Source organism: Bactrocera neohumeralis, chromosome 6, assembly GCF_024586455.1.
Source record: "Bactrocera neohumeralis isolate Rockhampton chromosome 6, APGP_CSIRO_Bneo_wtdbg2-racon-allhic-juicebox.fasta_v2, whole genome shotgun sequence".
NCBI classification, from domain to species: domain Eukaryota; kingdom Metazoa; phylum Arthropoda; class Insecta; order Diptera; family Tephritidae; genus Bactrocera; species Bactrocera neohumeralis.
Genome location: NC_065923.1, coordinates 20,315,689 through 20,332,749, shown reverse-complemented (window position 1 = coordinate 20,332,749; position 17,061 = coordinate 20,315,689). Strand labels below are relative to the sequence as shown.

Sequence of the window (17,061 nt, the reverse complement as noted above, 5' to 3'; positions counted from 1 at the left end):
TGTCATTTGTTAGCAGTAACTGTTCATAATTCTAAAAAATTTGTTTAAAAATTTTAGAAAATTTTATAAAGCGGTCTATGTACATATGTACATGTACTTTTTTTAAGAATTAACCTTAAGTTTTCGACAGGGCTGCCAGATATGATTTTTTTTCTCCAGATCGGAAATATTTATTTTGAACAAAAATATGTACTTAAAAAAAAATTACAATGTGGAAATGCTTTAACTTAAGTTTTATTTTCAAAAAAAAGTTCCTTTCAAACTTCATGAGATTAAATTGTCAACTGTCACCATGACTGCTCATAAGTTTGACAAATCTGAAAAAATAGTTTTTACGACATTTTTTTAAGCCGTTTATGTACAGGGTGGCGCAAAAGTAATCCTCCTATCAGAAGATGCTATAAATTTTGTAATTGACCTCTAATGTCAGTCCTGTGTTGATACTTGTGTAGTAAACAGATGCGAAATACACGTAAATAAACAATGGTACGCTACACTGCTCCAGAGCGCGGGTTACTGGTGACTATTTGTTTGACCAATAATCGGTCGGTGACTTTGGCACAACGTGAATTTCGTCGCAGATTTCCTGGCCGTCCGACGCCTACTGGTGAAACACTGCGACGTTTAGCCGCTCGCCTCGAAGAGACTGGCATAACACGAGATGCTGCCACGCGTGGCTGACCCCGAAGTAGCCGTTCTGCAGAGAATATTGCTGCTGTTGCCGAGGATGTTATGGAACGCCGCCGACATCGACCAGACGACGTGCCACGCAAATGGGTATCAGTCGACGGTGTTTACAGCGAATTTTGGTACAAGATTTGAAGATGTTTCCGTACAAAGTCCAGACGGTGCATCAGCTGTTAGCTGCTGACCGCCAATCGCGTCTAACATACGCTCAAGCCATTCTTAATCACGATCAAGAGGAGGATGATTTTTCATCAAAAATAATCATGAGTGATGAGGCCCATTTCCATCTTAGCGGGTACGTAAATAAGCAAAATTTACGCTTCTGGGGCACTGAAAATCCGCGTGTAACCCACGAAGAGCCATTACACCCGCTCAAAGTCACTGTATGGAGTGCTGTTTTCGCTGGAGGTCATCGGACCTTTTTTCTTCGAAGACGTCGAGAGCCAAACGGTTACTGAGAGTGATGAGCGCTACAGAGCAATGATCAACGAGTTCTTTTTTTCGCAACTTGATGAATTAGGATTGGAAAACATGTGGTTCCAACAGGACGGTGCAACGGCACGCACTGCACGCGCCACAACCGATATGCTGAAGGATTCATTTCCCGGGCGCCTAATCTCCCGTTTTGGCGATTTGCACTGGCCAGCACGATCGCCTGATTTGACCTCCAGACTTCTTTTTGTGGGGCTTTTTGAAGTCGTGGGCTTATGTCAACAAGCCTCAGACTCTTACAGCTCTTAAACACAATATCCGTTAAGAATGTGAGGACCTATATCCGGAAGTTCTGGCCAAAGTGATGTAAAATGCCATAAATGGGGCTCAAATGACAATCAACTGTGGCGGCGGCCATTTACATTACATCATATTCTCGATTAAATGTAATAAAATTTAAAAGACCAAATAAAAATAATCTACAAGCAGAATCAAAATTTTTCATTTAAAAAAAAAATACATCGGAAGGTTATTTTTGCGCTACCTTGTACAAATTGTTTAAAGATTAGCATTACTTTTCACCAGGGTTGCCATGCCGTTAAAAATTTATTAATACAAAAATACTTGAAAAATTGTATATTGTTCAAATTCACAAGTTTTAATAGGCATCAAATAAGGTTTTATATGAGTAGGGTTGCCATATAATTGCAAATTAATGCAAACTATTTTCTTCTGCCTAAAACAGTGATGGATAGCAGTTTGTGTAAGTATTCGTTTGAGAGTCAGCATTTATTTTTCAGCAAGGTTGCCACACTTTAGAAATGTATTAGTACAGGAATTTTGAATAAATTTTTTTCATTGTCAGCTGTTACTTGTCAATAGAGACTGCTCTTAATTCTAAAAAATTTTGGGAATAATTCTCAAGAACATTTCTTTAAGCCATTCTTGTACACATTTTTTAATGATTAGCGTGACTTTTTCAACAGGGTTGCCAGATTTGAAAATTTCAAATCGGATAAAAATGCTTAGAAATAGTATACTCTTGAAAGTTGCCGAAAATCTGAAGTTTATTATTATATTGATTTTTTATGCATAGCGTTGCCATATGATTTTGAATAAATGAAAACTAGTTTCTTAAGAAATGATACTGATAACACAATAATAAACCGTTTGTATACACATTTTTAAAGCATTGAGCGTAACTCGTTTGCCAGGGTTGCCAAGATAATTGATGCAAAAATATTTCAAAAATGTTACGTTGTCGAAAAGCATCGAAAAGTTGAGATGTTAATAGAAAAAAATTTATTACAAATAGGGTTGCCATATAGTTTTAATTAATGCAAAATATTATCTTCTGCTGATAACATAAAGGTTGAGGAAAGATGAAATGTTAATATAAATTATTATTAGGTTGCATTTACATAAAACTACGTTGTTATCTATGAGTAAACAGAGCTGACGCTTAAGAGCAAGGTTGCCACCTATTTTTTCTTTAATTTTTATTCTAATTCTTTTTTTATTGAAAAGATTGTTTAACCTTGAAAAGTTTAGAAATTCTATCATATTAGCAAAAATAACGAAAATTTGCTTAGAGTTGCCAACTTATTGTTGAAATATATTTTTTTGCTAGAATAAAGATTTAATTTGTGAATATATCTTAAATATGTTTACTGGTTACTTTTAAAATAGTTGAATTAATAAACCAAGTATTTTATGAAGGAAAATATTGCGTCCAACAGCATCTTTGAAAAAATACGGTTAAAGGTATATAAGGCCCGATTTGCCTTTAGACTATTTTTTGTGGGGCACGAATCTTGTTCCAGAAGAATTTTTCGGAATTATGTTGAATTAATTTTGAAATTATTTCACCCAATAACGTTTCAAATAAAGAACCGATGATTTTGCAAATTTTATGCTGATCAGTAAAAATTATGTACTTTCTTAGGCTTTCAAAATTATTTTTTTTGTTATGACACGAGAGGGTTGCCATTTATTTTTAATTTTTAAATTTTTTTTACTTAAAGTATAGCTAATTTCAAATATAATTTATATACATGTATCAAATATAGTTTTCGCAAAACTGAAAAAATGGCACTTAATTATCTATATATCCACATTTTTGGTAAGGGTTGCCAACATAATTGTTTTTATATTTTTTTGTTAATTTTTTAACTTAATTACAGTGAAACACATAAAGAGCTTAAAACTAAAGTTTTCAAAGCTTTGAATTACTAAACTTACTTTACCCAGGAGTCAATTGCCATATTAATTTAGTGTTGCCATTTATTATAAGACATAATTTTTTGTTTAAAATATTAAGGACTAAACTAAAAGTTTTTTTTTTTTAGAAAAATGTGTCGAAAATTTAATGGCAGTGCTGCCAACTATCTTTTAAATGAAATACGGATAAATTTTACGAAAAAAGAGAAACTGAAAGACAACATCAAAACTGCAGAACAAGCTTTTTCGGTATTCAACCAAGAAGTGCGCAAACATCCAGATCCAGGCTCACCAATTACTTTTACCAACATTTTACCACGAACATACCTACACACAAATATAATTTTGAACCAGTTACACATACACACATATATGTAAATACGTATAAATACACATCTATACAACTGTTTATGTAAATACGCACAGCACATTTGCCACTGTAATCATACACTTATACACACTTGTATCCGCAAGTAATTTGTGCGTTTATAGTCGTCATGTATTGTTAGCAATGAAATATGGGTCGAGTGTCATATTAAAACGCAACTGTGGCAAGTGAGCCAACAGGGAGTTGAGAATCACAGCGAACAGTCTATGACAAACGACTGTAATGGCGCATATGCGCGTGTGTGTGAGTGCGTTTGGGATGGTAAGGGCTACAAGCGCAGAATTGTTGTATATTAAATGTGCGCATAGCTAGAGACATATGTTTGTATGTGCGCCTGTTGACAGCAGCTGAATGCGTTGAAGTCGGTTGTTAACAGTTGAAAATATGAAAAAATCTCTCTGCAAAAGTGAAGTTGTCTTCAGTTAAAAATTTCTGCGAATTTTACGTAATTGTGGCAACTGAAGTATGCATATTTCCATTTCTTACGCAATTTTAAACATTGAAAAATATTCCCTCAAAATATGATTGACAAATTATAAAGAAGAAATATGCAAATTTTAGCTAAGAGCCCTTATGCATTTATTTGCTTATTAAATATTGGATATTGCTATATTAAATTTTTTTAGCAAGGAAATATTATTTGATATTTGAGCAAGAAAATCTCTCGTATTTATTTAGTTATATTTTATATTTACATAACTTTAAGGTAATACGTATCTTTCTTCCTTATTTTGTGTAGTAAAGACAACTTGTTCATATTGATATTAAAGACTTTGTTAGACATTTCCATTTCTGTTAAATTTACTAACTATATATGACTTTAAATGACATAATATGTATGTATTATTACGAGCGCTAGCAAGAGTCGCAAACAGGTTCATATATAACAGGTCAATTAAAAGTCCCCGGCCTAACACATAGATGGCGCTACTAGAGTTAAATCCATATGATTTTTTGTAAGCGCTAACCTTCAGAAGGCACATATATAAATTTGACAACTGTCAATTATCGTTAGTTTGTGAATTTTATCATTTCGAAAGAAGCATTGTTTTTATTGTGGAAATATGGTTAAAAATTAATTAAGCATGTTAATATAATATTACTCTTTGAAGGGAAAAAGTACAGCTGAAGTGATTTTAGCTTGAGGATGAGTTTCCAAACACTCCACCACGAAACTCAATCATCAAAGATTAGAAAGCTAAGCTTAGATGTGGTGAAATGGGCACCGAAGACGGTCAACACATTGGATGACCAAAAGAGGTTGATACCAACGAGAACGTCTAGAGAGTTCACAAAATAATTTTGGATGCTCGTAAAGTGAAGTTGTTTGAGATAGCAGTGACCTTAAGGATATCAAAAAAACGTGTACTTCATATCATTCACGAATATTTTGGTATAAGAAAGCTCTGTGGAAGGTGGGTGCCGCGCGAGCTTACTTGAGATTAAAAACAACGACGAAGTCGAATCGACAGTCATCCAAGTGAACTACACATCAACCCGCTACCAACAGTTGGCTGTCAAGGTGTTATGGCATCTTGATATAATTTTTATTGACAACCTTGTGAAAGAAAGGACCATAACAATAAGAAAGTGCTGTTTCACCAAGACATTGCACCGTGCCACAAGTCAGTGTAACGATGGCAAAAATCCATGAATTGGGCTTCGAATTGCTTCCGGATTCCATGTTTTCCGCAGATCTGACCTCCAGTGACTACTTCCCGTTCTCAGTTCTCCAAAGAATGGTCGTTGAGAAGAAATTTTTGCCGAATAAACGGGTGATCGCTGAAACTGAGGCGCATAATTACCGGTTCTGCTACATGAGCATGAAACTCCAGAACGCCTGCTAATTGACTGCTGGGGCAAAGTGAGCAATTGTGACTTAGAGGAGAGCGGTGCTATTCTCACTTATTTACCTATCTATCTATTTACCTCATTAATAAAATAACCTGCTTTTAGAGGTCTTTCCATTATCTTTCTACTCTTCGTTTCCAGTTTTGTTTCGGAAAATTCTTCGACAATTCAATTTACGGCAAGATGTGTGAAAGATATAACAGATCAGTAATTGGATTTTATCTAAACTTTAATTATTATTTATTAAATTTATTTGAGAAATGAATTTTAAAATTAGCTTACCGAAACCTCTGTATAGTAGCCATAGTTAAATTGACAAATGTATGAGCACCGAAATGCAAACTTGAAAAGTAAAACAAAGAGAAAGTTGAAAAAGTGACACCACACCGGTGCTGGCTTCTGGCAGCAGCAACTAAATAATCAATTCACATATGCACAGGAAGTTTTAATTTTTCATACCACCGCCGGCATTTTCACACGGTACTGCCATGAATGCGGAATAGAGCGCCGAGACCAAATTGAAATAGACGGAAGGAAAAGCGCAAAAAACAAAATGAAAAAAGTAAAAAAAAAATGAAAATCAACTTTACGAAGTTCGCACGAAAAAGATATGCTAATAGCGATGCAAATGAAACGAAAAAAATAAAAAAAGAAATGAAAGAAATAAAACAATGTCCCCAAAGAGTGCTGATTGAGATGGCAAAGAGCTGAATTGGCGATGGGCTTAGCATAAAATTGAAAACAAATGGGTTTTTTTCTGGTTTGGGCATAAATATTGCACAAAGTCATAAATGCCACATATGGAAGGAGCATCTAACTTAAATGCATAGTTTGTAGTTTTGGTGTCCGGAGCTGCTTGGTCTAATAAAGAGTTGTTCATTAGTATGACACGGGTTAGAGGTTTGCGAAAGTTTGCCACTCGTTAGCTTCGCTTTTTCAAGACTTAATGTTAGTTATATGAATAGCTGAGTGCTTGATTGAGTTGTAGCAGTATAGCTGTCACTATAGCTGTCAGGTATTAATAAGATCTAAGTAAAAAATTAAAAAAAAAATAAATTAATGTTATTTATTTTAATTGCAATTTTGACAAAAAATATTAAACATCTGAACATCAACTACACTTTGAAAAATATAATTCGGAGTCTTTTGGAGTAATATCTATTTGCAATTTTACAAAAAACTTGTCCCACCTATGCTTACAACCACAATCCAACTTTTTAAAAAATAATTCGGAGTCTTTCGGAGTAACATATCTTTAAAATTTTTTCAAAATTTAGCGGCATTTATATTTGGGACCACAATCACACTTTAAAAATGCAATTCAGAGTCTTTCGGAGTAACACATATTTGCATTGGAAAAAACTAGCTCCATGTATGCTTACGACCAAAATCACACTTTTTAAAAAATATTTCGGAGTCTTTTGAAGTAACATATATGTATTTTCATTTTTATCAAAAGCCATCCGCATTTATGCCAATGACCACACTTAAACAAACATAATTAGGAGTCTTTCGGAGTATCATATATTTAAATTTTATCAAAAATGTAGCAGCTTATATATTTAGGTCCACAACCAGACCTTGTAAAAAATTTTGTAATTTTGAGTCTTTCGGAGTAATATATTTTTGAATTTCTACCAACACAGCTACATACGTGCGGATCTCTTTCCAATCTAGACTGGATTGGCTACGGAGCGACTTCAGTTCAGGAACCATGCGGAGAGACCGGAAATATAGTTGTTGGACTTAAGTCAACGTTATACTAAACATATACTATACCGAGTGCAACGAACAAGGTACACATATGGTGCACATAAATTCTTATTTCTACCTAAATTATTCCTCACATGACGTCACAATGGAATTTTTCTACCAGCGCTATCTTCAAAATCTCGAATTATTATAAATATTATATTCAAAAGAAAAGAGAGTCATATAGCACTAGTTCCGAACTGACATACTCGGTAACTACTTGCCGACTAGTCGCCAAATTCTATGCGTTTCTAAGTCTTCACACTCACGCATACATATTGCATTTATGGTCGATAAATCTTGCATGGCAAATATTCATGTGGATGGCAGAGTGATGTGAGCAACTCAACTGATTGGGTCACTCGACGGCACCAATGGCTTTGCACATACAAACATATAAATCTTACATTGACAGTTATGCTGCGACGACAGAGGGACAATATCAGCACACACATATAAACGCACGTCTATTGTATTTCTATCATGTGACCACATGACGGCACATGAAACTCAACTCGACAAAAGTAACTCAAGTGGAAAGCAGAGTTGGAGAGAGTGAAGCTAGAGTTCGAAGGCTGAGGAGTATGTATAAATGAGTGAGCTTATATGTGTGTATGCACCTTTATTTATGTGCCAATTTGTTTGCTCGTGCGTTTGTGTGCGTGTGTTTGTAGCTTTGTAATTGCAATTTGTGATTTGTTTTCTTGGCAGAAAATTTACGTTGCCTTTCGGTCATACGCTAAGGGCAAACGCATGACGCAAACACACGAAACAGCAACAGCAACAACAGTAGATATAACAGCAAAACAAAACTATAAATAGAAATCCCTGTAGTAATTTTAAAATACGATTTTGTGCGCCAACCAAGCTTGGGAATAATTTGTAGCATACTTTGTGGCGCAACTGGAGAAATGTGTATGGCAGGGGGGAGCAAGGCAAACGGGCAGTCGGTGGCACAAATCACATTGGGTAATCAAATACAATATGTAAATGATGACTGGCAACAAATTTACGCACTTACACACACACACACTCACATGCAGCGTTGTGTGTGTGCGTGTGCATGTGAGTGGCAATTGTGTGACCAATTGGATTGTGCCAATAACAGTAAAAAACAATGTTATGCTTAGCTTGTAAGTGTTTGGCGCTAACAAGGCAGCTAGAGCAACTTAAAATACAACATTTTTGTTGTTGTAGCGGTTACTATGCTTGTTTTTTTCGTCTAACTGCTGATTAAACCAAGTTCATGAACGCTTGTGGACAGCAAATTACGCTCATAAATTCTGCCACAGCTGTGCATGTTATTACGCAAACGAGCTACGCTGTCAGCAAGTGCTTCGGACATTCGTTGCAGCTTGTCAGATAACTGTATTACTGCAAGCGCATTCGTTGGTTTTATGTTTCGTCGGTTTTCTTGCGATCTCTCGTTATTTTATGCGCTCATTTTAACTCTTTCGTTTTAATTTGCCAACTTTTGCCTAAGTATAGATTTGCATTAGGGTGGGCAAAAAGCTGATCCAACGTATTATTGGACTTAAGTGAACTTATATACAAAAAAAAAAACAGAAAAAATATAACTTCGGCAACACCGAAGCTATTATACGCTGCACAGTTGCATTTCTTATAGCCAAAAATTGTCTGAAAAGATCTTTATCTTGATTTTGATCGGTCTGTTTGTACAGCAGCTGTATGCTATAATGATCCGATTTGAACAGTATTTACGGAGTTTATAGCAATATCTTAGATAATAATCTAGACTAAATTTCGTGACTTTACCTTTTCGAATAAAAAAGTTTTCAATACAAGAACTTGATTTTGATCGATCAGTTTGTATGGCGGCTATAAGCTATAGTGTTCCGATCGAAACAAAATCTTTAGATATTATACCGTTGCTTTCAGTAATTATGCGTGCCAAATTTCGTAAAGATATCTCAACAAATAAAAAATTTTTCCATACAAGAATTTGAGTTGGATCGCATAATTTATATGGTAGCTATATGCTATAGCTGTTCGATATAGACTATTCCGACAAACAAGCAGCTTCTTTGAAAAAAAAAATGACGTGTGCGAAATTTTAAGTCGGTATCTCCAAAACTGAGAGACTAGTTCACTTATATACAGACCGACGAACATAGTTAAATTGACTCCTTTCAACATTTTCCGATCTTTTATAAACATATTTTATAGTGAATCACATGTTTGCTTTCAGGAGTTAGAAATATCACATATACCCTGTTTAGGGTATAAAAGTAAGTATAAAAGTATAAAAATTTTCTATATTGTTGATTCTTGCAGAGCATAAAATATTTTAAAAGTCTAGCTCAGTGTAATTTAAATTAAAAAATTCGTTTATATAAAATCACTTATAAGTTCACTCTAACCTATGAATATTATAGATTTGTTTTTGGTTCACCCTAATATATGTATATTATATATATTTATTGTATGTATGTATATATAAATGCGTAGATGCCCACTGACAATAGTGTTCAGAGCATTAACTAATATCGTTACAACGCCTGAGTTTCTCGTGCATTTAACTGCAAGATGATTATGACAAGGCGACAGCTGTATAACGGAATTAATGTCAGTCCATAATTTTGCAGAAATTTGCAGCATTAAAAGCACTTCAGTTCAAGCGGTACTAGTCTAATGATTTTAAAGATTTGAAATGCTATGCAAAGTTATTTTTAACGATGCCACGAAGAACGGCATCTACGGCAATAGATTAAAGCTTTCGCTTAACCCTTCGAAATATATTTATGATTTGAGTAACAATCCCGATTTTTTAGACTGATCTAAAATTTTTGTTGCTGGCTAAATTGTAGTAACTACACTGCACCGAAAATTCATATAAAAATCCCGTCTCTTATTGGTTTCAGCTAGCGCGAATTGAAATCATCGATTGGTAACTCTCTCGAAAAATATTTCACTTTTCTCTTCACCATCATTGACCCAGTAAACGCCATATCAAATTGTCAATATAAATTTTTTGAATCAGATACATATTGAATGAAGGAAACTCATTTTTTTCCATATTCTCAGAATAAATTGACTAAATTAGAACGCTTTTGTGAGCCAATCTCAACTGACCTAGAACTTTTAAAAAACAAAAGTGAGCTGTCAGTCTCAAAGCCTACCTCATTTTCACACAAAGGTTAATTGTTTTATACCATATGATCGAAAATGATTCGGACTGGTCTATTTAAACTGCGCGCGCAAACCGAATAGGTAAAAAAGTCTTAATTTTTTGGCCAAGGATCTCAATTACTTTCATATGGCAGATCGACCCAACAAATTTTGGTTAATGAAACATGGGCATGAAGCGTTTCAATGCTAGAATCGCAACAACATACCTGAACATTTCGCAAAAACGATACCGAGTAAAGGTCACATCGAGTAGCTGTGATTGACAATGTATCTCAGAGCCCTACAGTCATGAAATTCTTCATTAACGCTGAAGCGGGGTGGTATGTTGAAAAATGAGCCGAAGCCAAAAAATCTATTTTAAAATCAGTTAAAAATCTATTTCAAAATCAATTAAAAATCAAGGTGATCATCGTTTTTTAGATTACCGTTGTGTAGTTCACTATGAATTCGTTTCACAAGGTCAATCATTTAATAACGAATATCACTTGGTTGCTGGGAGGCGTCTGCGTAAAACGGGTCTCGGTAAACGACCGCATTGCTGGGCAAAAAAATGCATGACCTTTTATCATGATAATGCCCGACTTTTAGGCCAAACTCGAAACGAGAGTCAACGCTCAGCCACCGTATTCGCCGGATTTGGCTTTTCGTGATTTTTTTCCTGTTTTCGAAACTGAAAAGTCTACTTTGGTTAGCCCATTGAAGCCTTTAAAAGTTATAAAACCATAAGCCACGGCAAGCGTATGAAATATTGGACTAAGCCTGTTTGTATTGACACCAAAAGAGCTTATTTTGAGGGCGATAATAAAGATTTGTATTAAACTACGAAAAAAAGGTTGTTTTTATTTTCGTCAGTGTTGCTCATATGTGTGTTCAGTTTAAAGCGATTTTGCAAGTCAATAGAAAATAAAGGGACCAGGACCGCAACTACACACGAAAGAGAAGATAGTATCCGTAGCAGAAAGGTACTGTCACAAGTATATTGTAGATACTATCAAATATGTTTGAGAGAAATTAATTTCATGTTTAAAACATCGAAAAATAAATAAAAGTTTTCTAGAAAAATAGAACTCAAGTTAGCTATTAATATGTATGTAGCTCTTCATATGTATGTATGTACAAAATAATTTCTCATAGCTTCCATTTTTGGTTTAATTTTCTGTTATAAAATCTGTTTTTCCACTTACCGATTCGATGGCTTTCTCCAAGCGGAAAATCTCTTCTTGTAGCAAATGTAAAGTGCCAGTTTTGCCACGGTGTCGTGCAAATGCCGCAGCGCAGGCGCTGTGAATACTGTTTACCCAGTTTTCTAATTCAACCTGAAATTGGAAATAATGTATATCAATAATATAAGTTAGCAAAATTTTTCAGTAATTTAATCAAGTGTTATAAAGTTAGCTTTTTTTAAATGTGTCAAAGGTGGTTAGAGAATAAAGTTCCCAAGAAACTGTTATAGATTCGTACAAGAGTTGCGTTTTCTTAATATATAGGGAGTATAGATTAAACCACACAAAGAAATACTTCAAATGGCTCCCGAAATAGTATTCTCTTGTATAGTACAATATAGCAAAAATGTATTGAAGGGTATGAAAAAGCCTCGGCAACTCATTTCAGAGCTGCACTCGTTTGCGTTGCGATTTATGGAAGGCAGAGTAACTGATTAAATATATTACTTCAAAGAAAGTGCTGACTAGTTGAAAAACGTTGTTTTTATGTCTGTTAAACTCATTCTCGAGATCATGAGATCCTATATTGACGAATATTTCAATGAAAACTCTTTTGTAGCTTATGTTTTAATGCGAAGAAACCTGCAGTCGAAGGTCACCTTATTTGGTGGAAGTTTATGGTAAACATGCTCTAGCTGAGCGAGCATGCCAATAGTGATTTTTACTATTTAAAAGTGCTTTATTTTTGCTTGGGGGGTGTAGAACGTTCCGGGCTACCCTGACGCAGCTTCGTTCTGGATACTGTAGCAGGTTAAACTCCTACTTATTTAGAATCGACCCGCCATACCAAATATATGTTTGTCCAGCATGCAACGAGTCCAAGCTAACCATACACATCTGACACCCTTCTCCCTATGGTCTAACCCCGTCGAAACAGCACGTTTTCTGGTTCTACCGTTGGATGACTTCGATGACAACCCTAACGGAGACCAGATAACCGTTACACCAACAACAACGTTCTGAGGTGTTCGAAAAATTTTGAATATGGAGAATCGGACGAATCAACCGATGAAAATTGTTGTCAAGCACAAGTGCTTGCAGAATGCTTGGGTGTCACTCAAGCAATGCCAAAACGGTTTAAAGCAACTGGAATCATACAAAATGAAAGAAATTGCCATAAGAATAGAAGCCAAATGAAGTCGAAAGACAATTCAGTCGAACACAATGTCAAAAATGCTGCTTGAATAGTACTCGGCATCAGAATGCGACAGGACAACCTAACCTCATAGGACAACCTAAACGTAAAAAATCATATCTTATTCTGGCTAATCAGCTAATCAACGGCAAACTCGAATATCCATGACGACAAGGCAATACTCTGTTATAGGATCTGTGGTAGAATCAGTAGGACAGGCTGTTTTATAAGCTTTTAAAACCGTGTGAAATCATTAATGGGAAACGCTATCGAAAACAACGAAATTAGAGTGAAGAGAGCTTTGGCAAAAAACCAGCTAGGAACTTATATATATTTACGAGCCAATAATTTTCCGTCATTATAACGCTTGACTTTGTTAGCAAGACCGGTTAAAAACTATTATGAAACAGCGGCTGGTAAGTTTTGCCTTCCGCGCCTTATAGCAAGACTTTGCGCCTTCTGACTACCATTTGTACCGTTCGATGTAGAACGACCTCACTGGATTATTGTTCAGATAACAATAGGGTATGAAAAATAGGCTTGATTCATTTTTGGCCACCAATATGAAACAGTTTTTTTGAGATGGAAGTCATAAATTACTAGAAAGTTGGAAAAATTGTATAGCTTCAGTTGGGCAGTAGTTTGAATAATACCATTGCCCATGGTTTTCTAAAATAAACGATGAAATGCTGAAAAAATAAGAACCGGACATATATCCATAGTTATAGACCAAATATAATGTCAATTGCAAGAAAATTCACTTCTTCATATCTGCTTATTACCAACATAGTCGCAGTCTCCCTCCGGTCAGAGAAAAGTCATGGGAAATAGTAATGGCTGTAACACACTAATTTGGCTGAAAAGTTCAGACTTTGCTTTCATGCAAATATTTTCGTTGCTAAGCAACATTTTCAAGCTATGCAGCCTAATTAGAAAACATCGATTTTGTAGATTTTCGAATTTTTTTCTGCCAACTGCAACTTTAAAACATTCGCAATGCAGCATTGAGCCGCAGGTATGTAACTACACTAACAAAAACACATATGCGCTCGTACATTTACCCAAATACACATACGTACATACATGGATCTAAAGCTATGAGCAGCTAAATCGGTATAAATCAGCGCGCATATGTCAAGGCAATGAATAGAAAAGTTGTTTGCGCTGTGCGAATAGCTGCCGGCGGCAGCAAAGACAAAAAACCGCCTCTATAGCGTGCAGCGGCTAAGAATGGCGGGCAGGTGGGGAGGGTGTAGCATAGAAGTTCATTGCTCGCGGTCATTTTCGGTTTTGTTAGTTCAATTTTATGCGCTTACATTTCAATGCCCAACACAAGCGCACATGGTTTCAGGATATTTACATCACGCACACACACACACACACACACACATGTGTATTGGTATGTGTCACGTGTGCGTTTTGGCATTGCTTTTAAGGTGCGCGCTGCATTTTAAAGTGAGTTGCCATGCGGTCGTCCACTTAATTTTGCACGCAACTGAAAAATGACCTCTCCGAAGCGTTGACGGCGCCTTAGAAATCATAAACATGGCCTTACGGAACGCATGTGGACCTCGCTGCATAATCGGCACTGGCAAATATGACAAGTGTGTGTGTGTGTGTGTGTGCTGTACGCCACAATTAGATGCTCGTCCGCACTCTAATTCTCACTACTGGCTGTATGTGTGCCTGTGCGTGTTGCAAGCTTAAAGCGAGCTTTTCACACTGCTTGTGCAGTAAGCATTAATTATGAGTGTGACCATCGCCTGCAGACAGTCAACTCGCACAAACACACAACCGAACTCATATACACACACAAACAAACAAAGTAACATTCACGCAGTCAAACTCAAACTCACACATCCTCTCACACACACACACACACACACACACACTCGAACGCATATCAACTTATCCTTGCTCACAATCGCGCTCGCAGCGCTGCTTTGGTGCATCGGTGCATTATTAAGCGCCTCTAAAATGTCCTTGCTGAACGCACTTCATACAGAGAGAAGACTCGGAAAAACAAGAAAAAAAAACCAACTCAAAATGACACCACAAACAAATTCTGCAATGAATATCCACTCGCTGCATTTAAGCTGCTTCCTCGTGTCCATGTGTAGCTGTGGCCGGCGCTATGTCCATGTAGACGCTTGGAGCCGTGCTTTTAAGTAGTCGAAAATTCATATGCACTGCCCGGGGCGTTTCCATTGTGTGCTCCGCTGCACGCTAAAGACTTTGGAGCAGTGTTTTCTTCTAATTTTGCTTTTCTCTTTGCTGTTGTTGTTGCAATTTTTTGGCAATTTAACATGACTTACTTTTAAGGCCTCCAGTAATTTGCAGGCATGTGTGGCGAAGAGTTTGGTTTAAATAGCTTGGACCAACGGAACACCGAATATTCGACTTTAGATTTTTATCATAGAAACCAAAAGAAAATTTGCAACTGGATTGCTTGGAACCGTTGAAAATGTTCCAAATTTGGTTAAGTAATACGAGTATACTTTATCACGAACACAAGTGTTTGAGTGGCCCATAGAGTTCAACGAGGGCCGTGGCGTCATCAAAAACTCATCCCATCTATCTCTGCTAACGATAATATTGAAAAAGTTAAAGAAGCTGTGCTTGAAAACCCTCATTTTGGTATCAGAGACATAGCAGACGACCTTAAGAGCTTATGGATAGGTGCTATATATCAATGCTAAAATTGCACCAAAAGATTTGTTAATACGACGAGTAGAGTTCGTAAAAGGGTTGCTTGACAACGTAGCTGAGGATTCTAAGTCCCTCAAACGCTCCATCGCCTGTGACGAGACGTGTGTTTATGAATGTGACTATGAAACTACCCAACAATCCAGCGAATGGTGCTGCAAAACAACGAACCGAAACCGATAAAACAAAAATACGCTGAAGACACAATAGTTTTTGCAGTTGAGACTTAAAACAGGTGAATGGAAGATTGGAATGAGCGTAGCCATGGCTCCAAGTGCCTGTTTCGAGGACGATAAAAATTATTTTATTATTAAAATACGCGAAAATGTACTAAATGTCAGCACGCGGATGATTCGGCGTCGATTAGTGAACGGCAATCTGCCTGGGCGTAAATTCAATAAATATTATTTTCTTAGAAAGGTCCACATACGGAAGGGAAAAGCTTTTGCCGCTGAACATAAAAATTAGTGCGGCCCCACCGGATAAAAAAAAATTGCCAAAATATTTTATTCATGTACTACCCGCCGGCCTAAAGTCAAAGGATTTGATAATTTGAGAGCCTTGGATGAAATGTTTTGATTAAAAGTAAGAAATAAAATTCTACATATCCTCAAAATATCTCAAGCTTATTGCAAGTTCACTCAATAATTATCTCAAATGTAACCTTTCTCTCTGTTTGGCTTATTATATATTGAAATAAATCGTAAAACTTAACAACTGAATAGAAAATTTTAAATAAACTTAAAATAAAACTTAAATAAAATACTTAATATTTTTTAAGATTTAAAAACTTTAAACCAGATGGCAACCTTTTTTCTATTTCTTTCAAGCAATAAGAGCATTTAACCATGTAATAAAAACAAAAAACTGTAAAATATTAAAAAATAGTGAAAATATAAAATAGTAATAAGTGGCAAACTTTCTTAAAAATTTTTGCTACACGAAAAAAATTAAAATTTTTTATGGAAGTTTTTATACCTTAAAAATTTTATTATCTAAAAAAATTTAAAACAGGTGGCAACCATTTTTTTAGTTTATTTGAAACGATAAGTGCAGTAAACCTTGGAATAAAATAAAAAAAAAATAAAATATAAAATTTTAATAGGTGGCAACCTTTCCCAACCAATTTTTGGTACGCGAAAGAGTTCTAAGTTTTTAGTATGGACGTTTTTATATCTTCAAAATTTTATTATTTAAAAAAATTATTATTTTAACAGTTTTAAACGGAAGGCAACTTTCCAACCTATTCTTTTATATTTTAAACAATATGAAAATTAAACCATAAAAAATTCAATAATAAATAATAATAATAATAATAAATTTTATAAAAATATTTTAATAATAAGTATTATTTTTTTAAACAAATGGCAACCTTCCACCAAAAAAATTAACGCGCGTTTTAAGAACGCTTAGTTAAATTTGTAAAGTTTTTTATTTTTAACGTTTTATTATTTTTAAAATTTTTCAAATAGGTGGCAATATTTTATTTTTGTTCTTGTTGTTTTTCACCTCACAAA

General features: G+C 35.3%; 1 protein-coding gene across 5 annotated transcripts in view; it reads right to left on the bottom strand.

The window, feature by feature from the left end:
- LOC126762200 (protein still life, isoforms C/SIF type 2) overlaps positions 1-17,061 on the bottom strand; it is a 361,392-nt gene that overhangs the window by 230,872 nt on the left and 113,459 nt on the right. For all 5 annotated transcript variants that reach the window (XM_050478764.1, XM_050478760.1, XM_050478761.1 and 2 more), the window contains exon 5: positions 11,665-11,796. In XM_050478764.1, the coding sequence (XP_050334721.1) occupies positions 11,665-11,796 (132 nt within the window). The remainder of the gene's footprint in view (positions 1-11,664; positions 11,797-17,061) is intronic.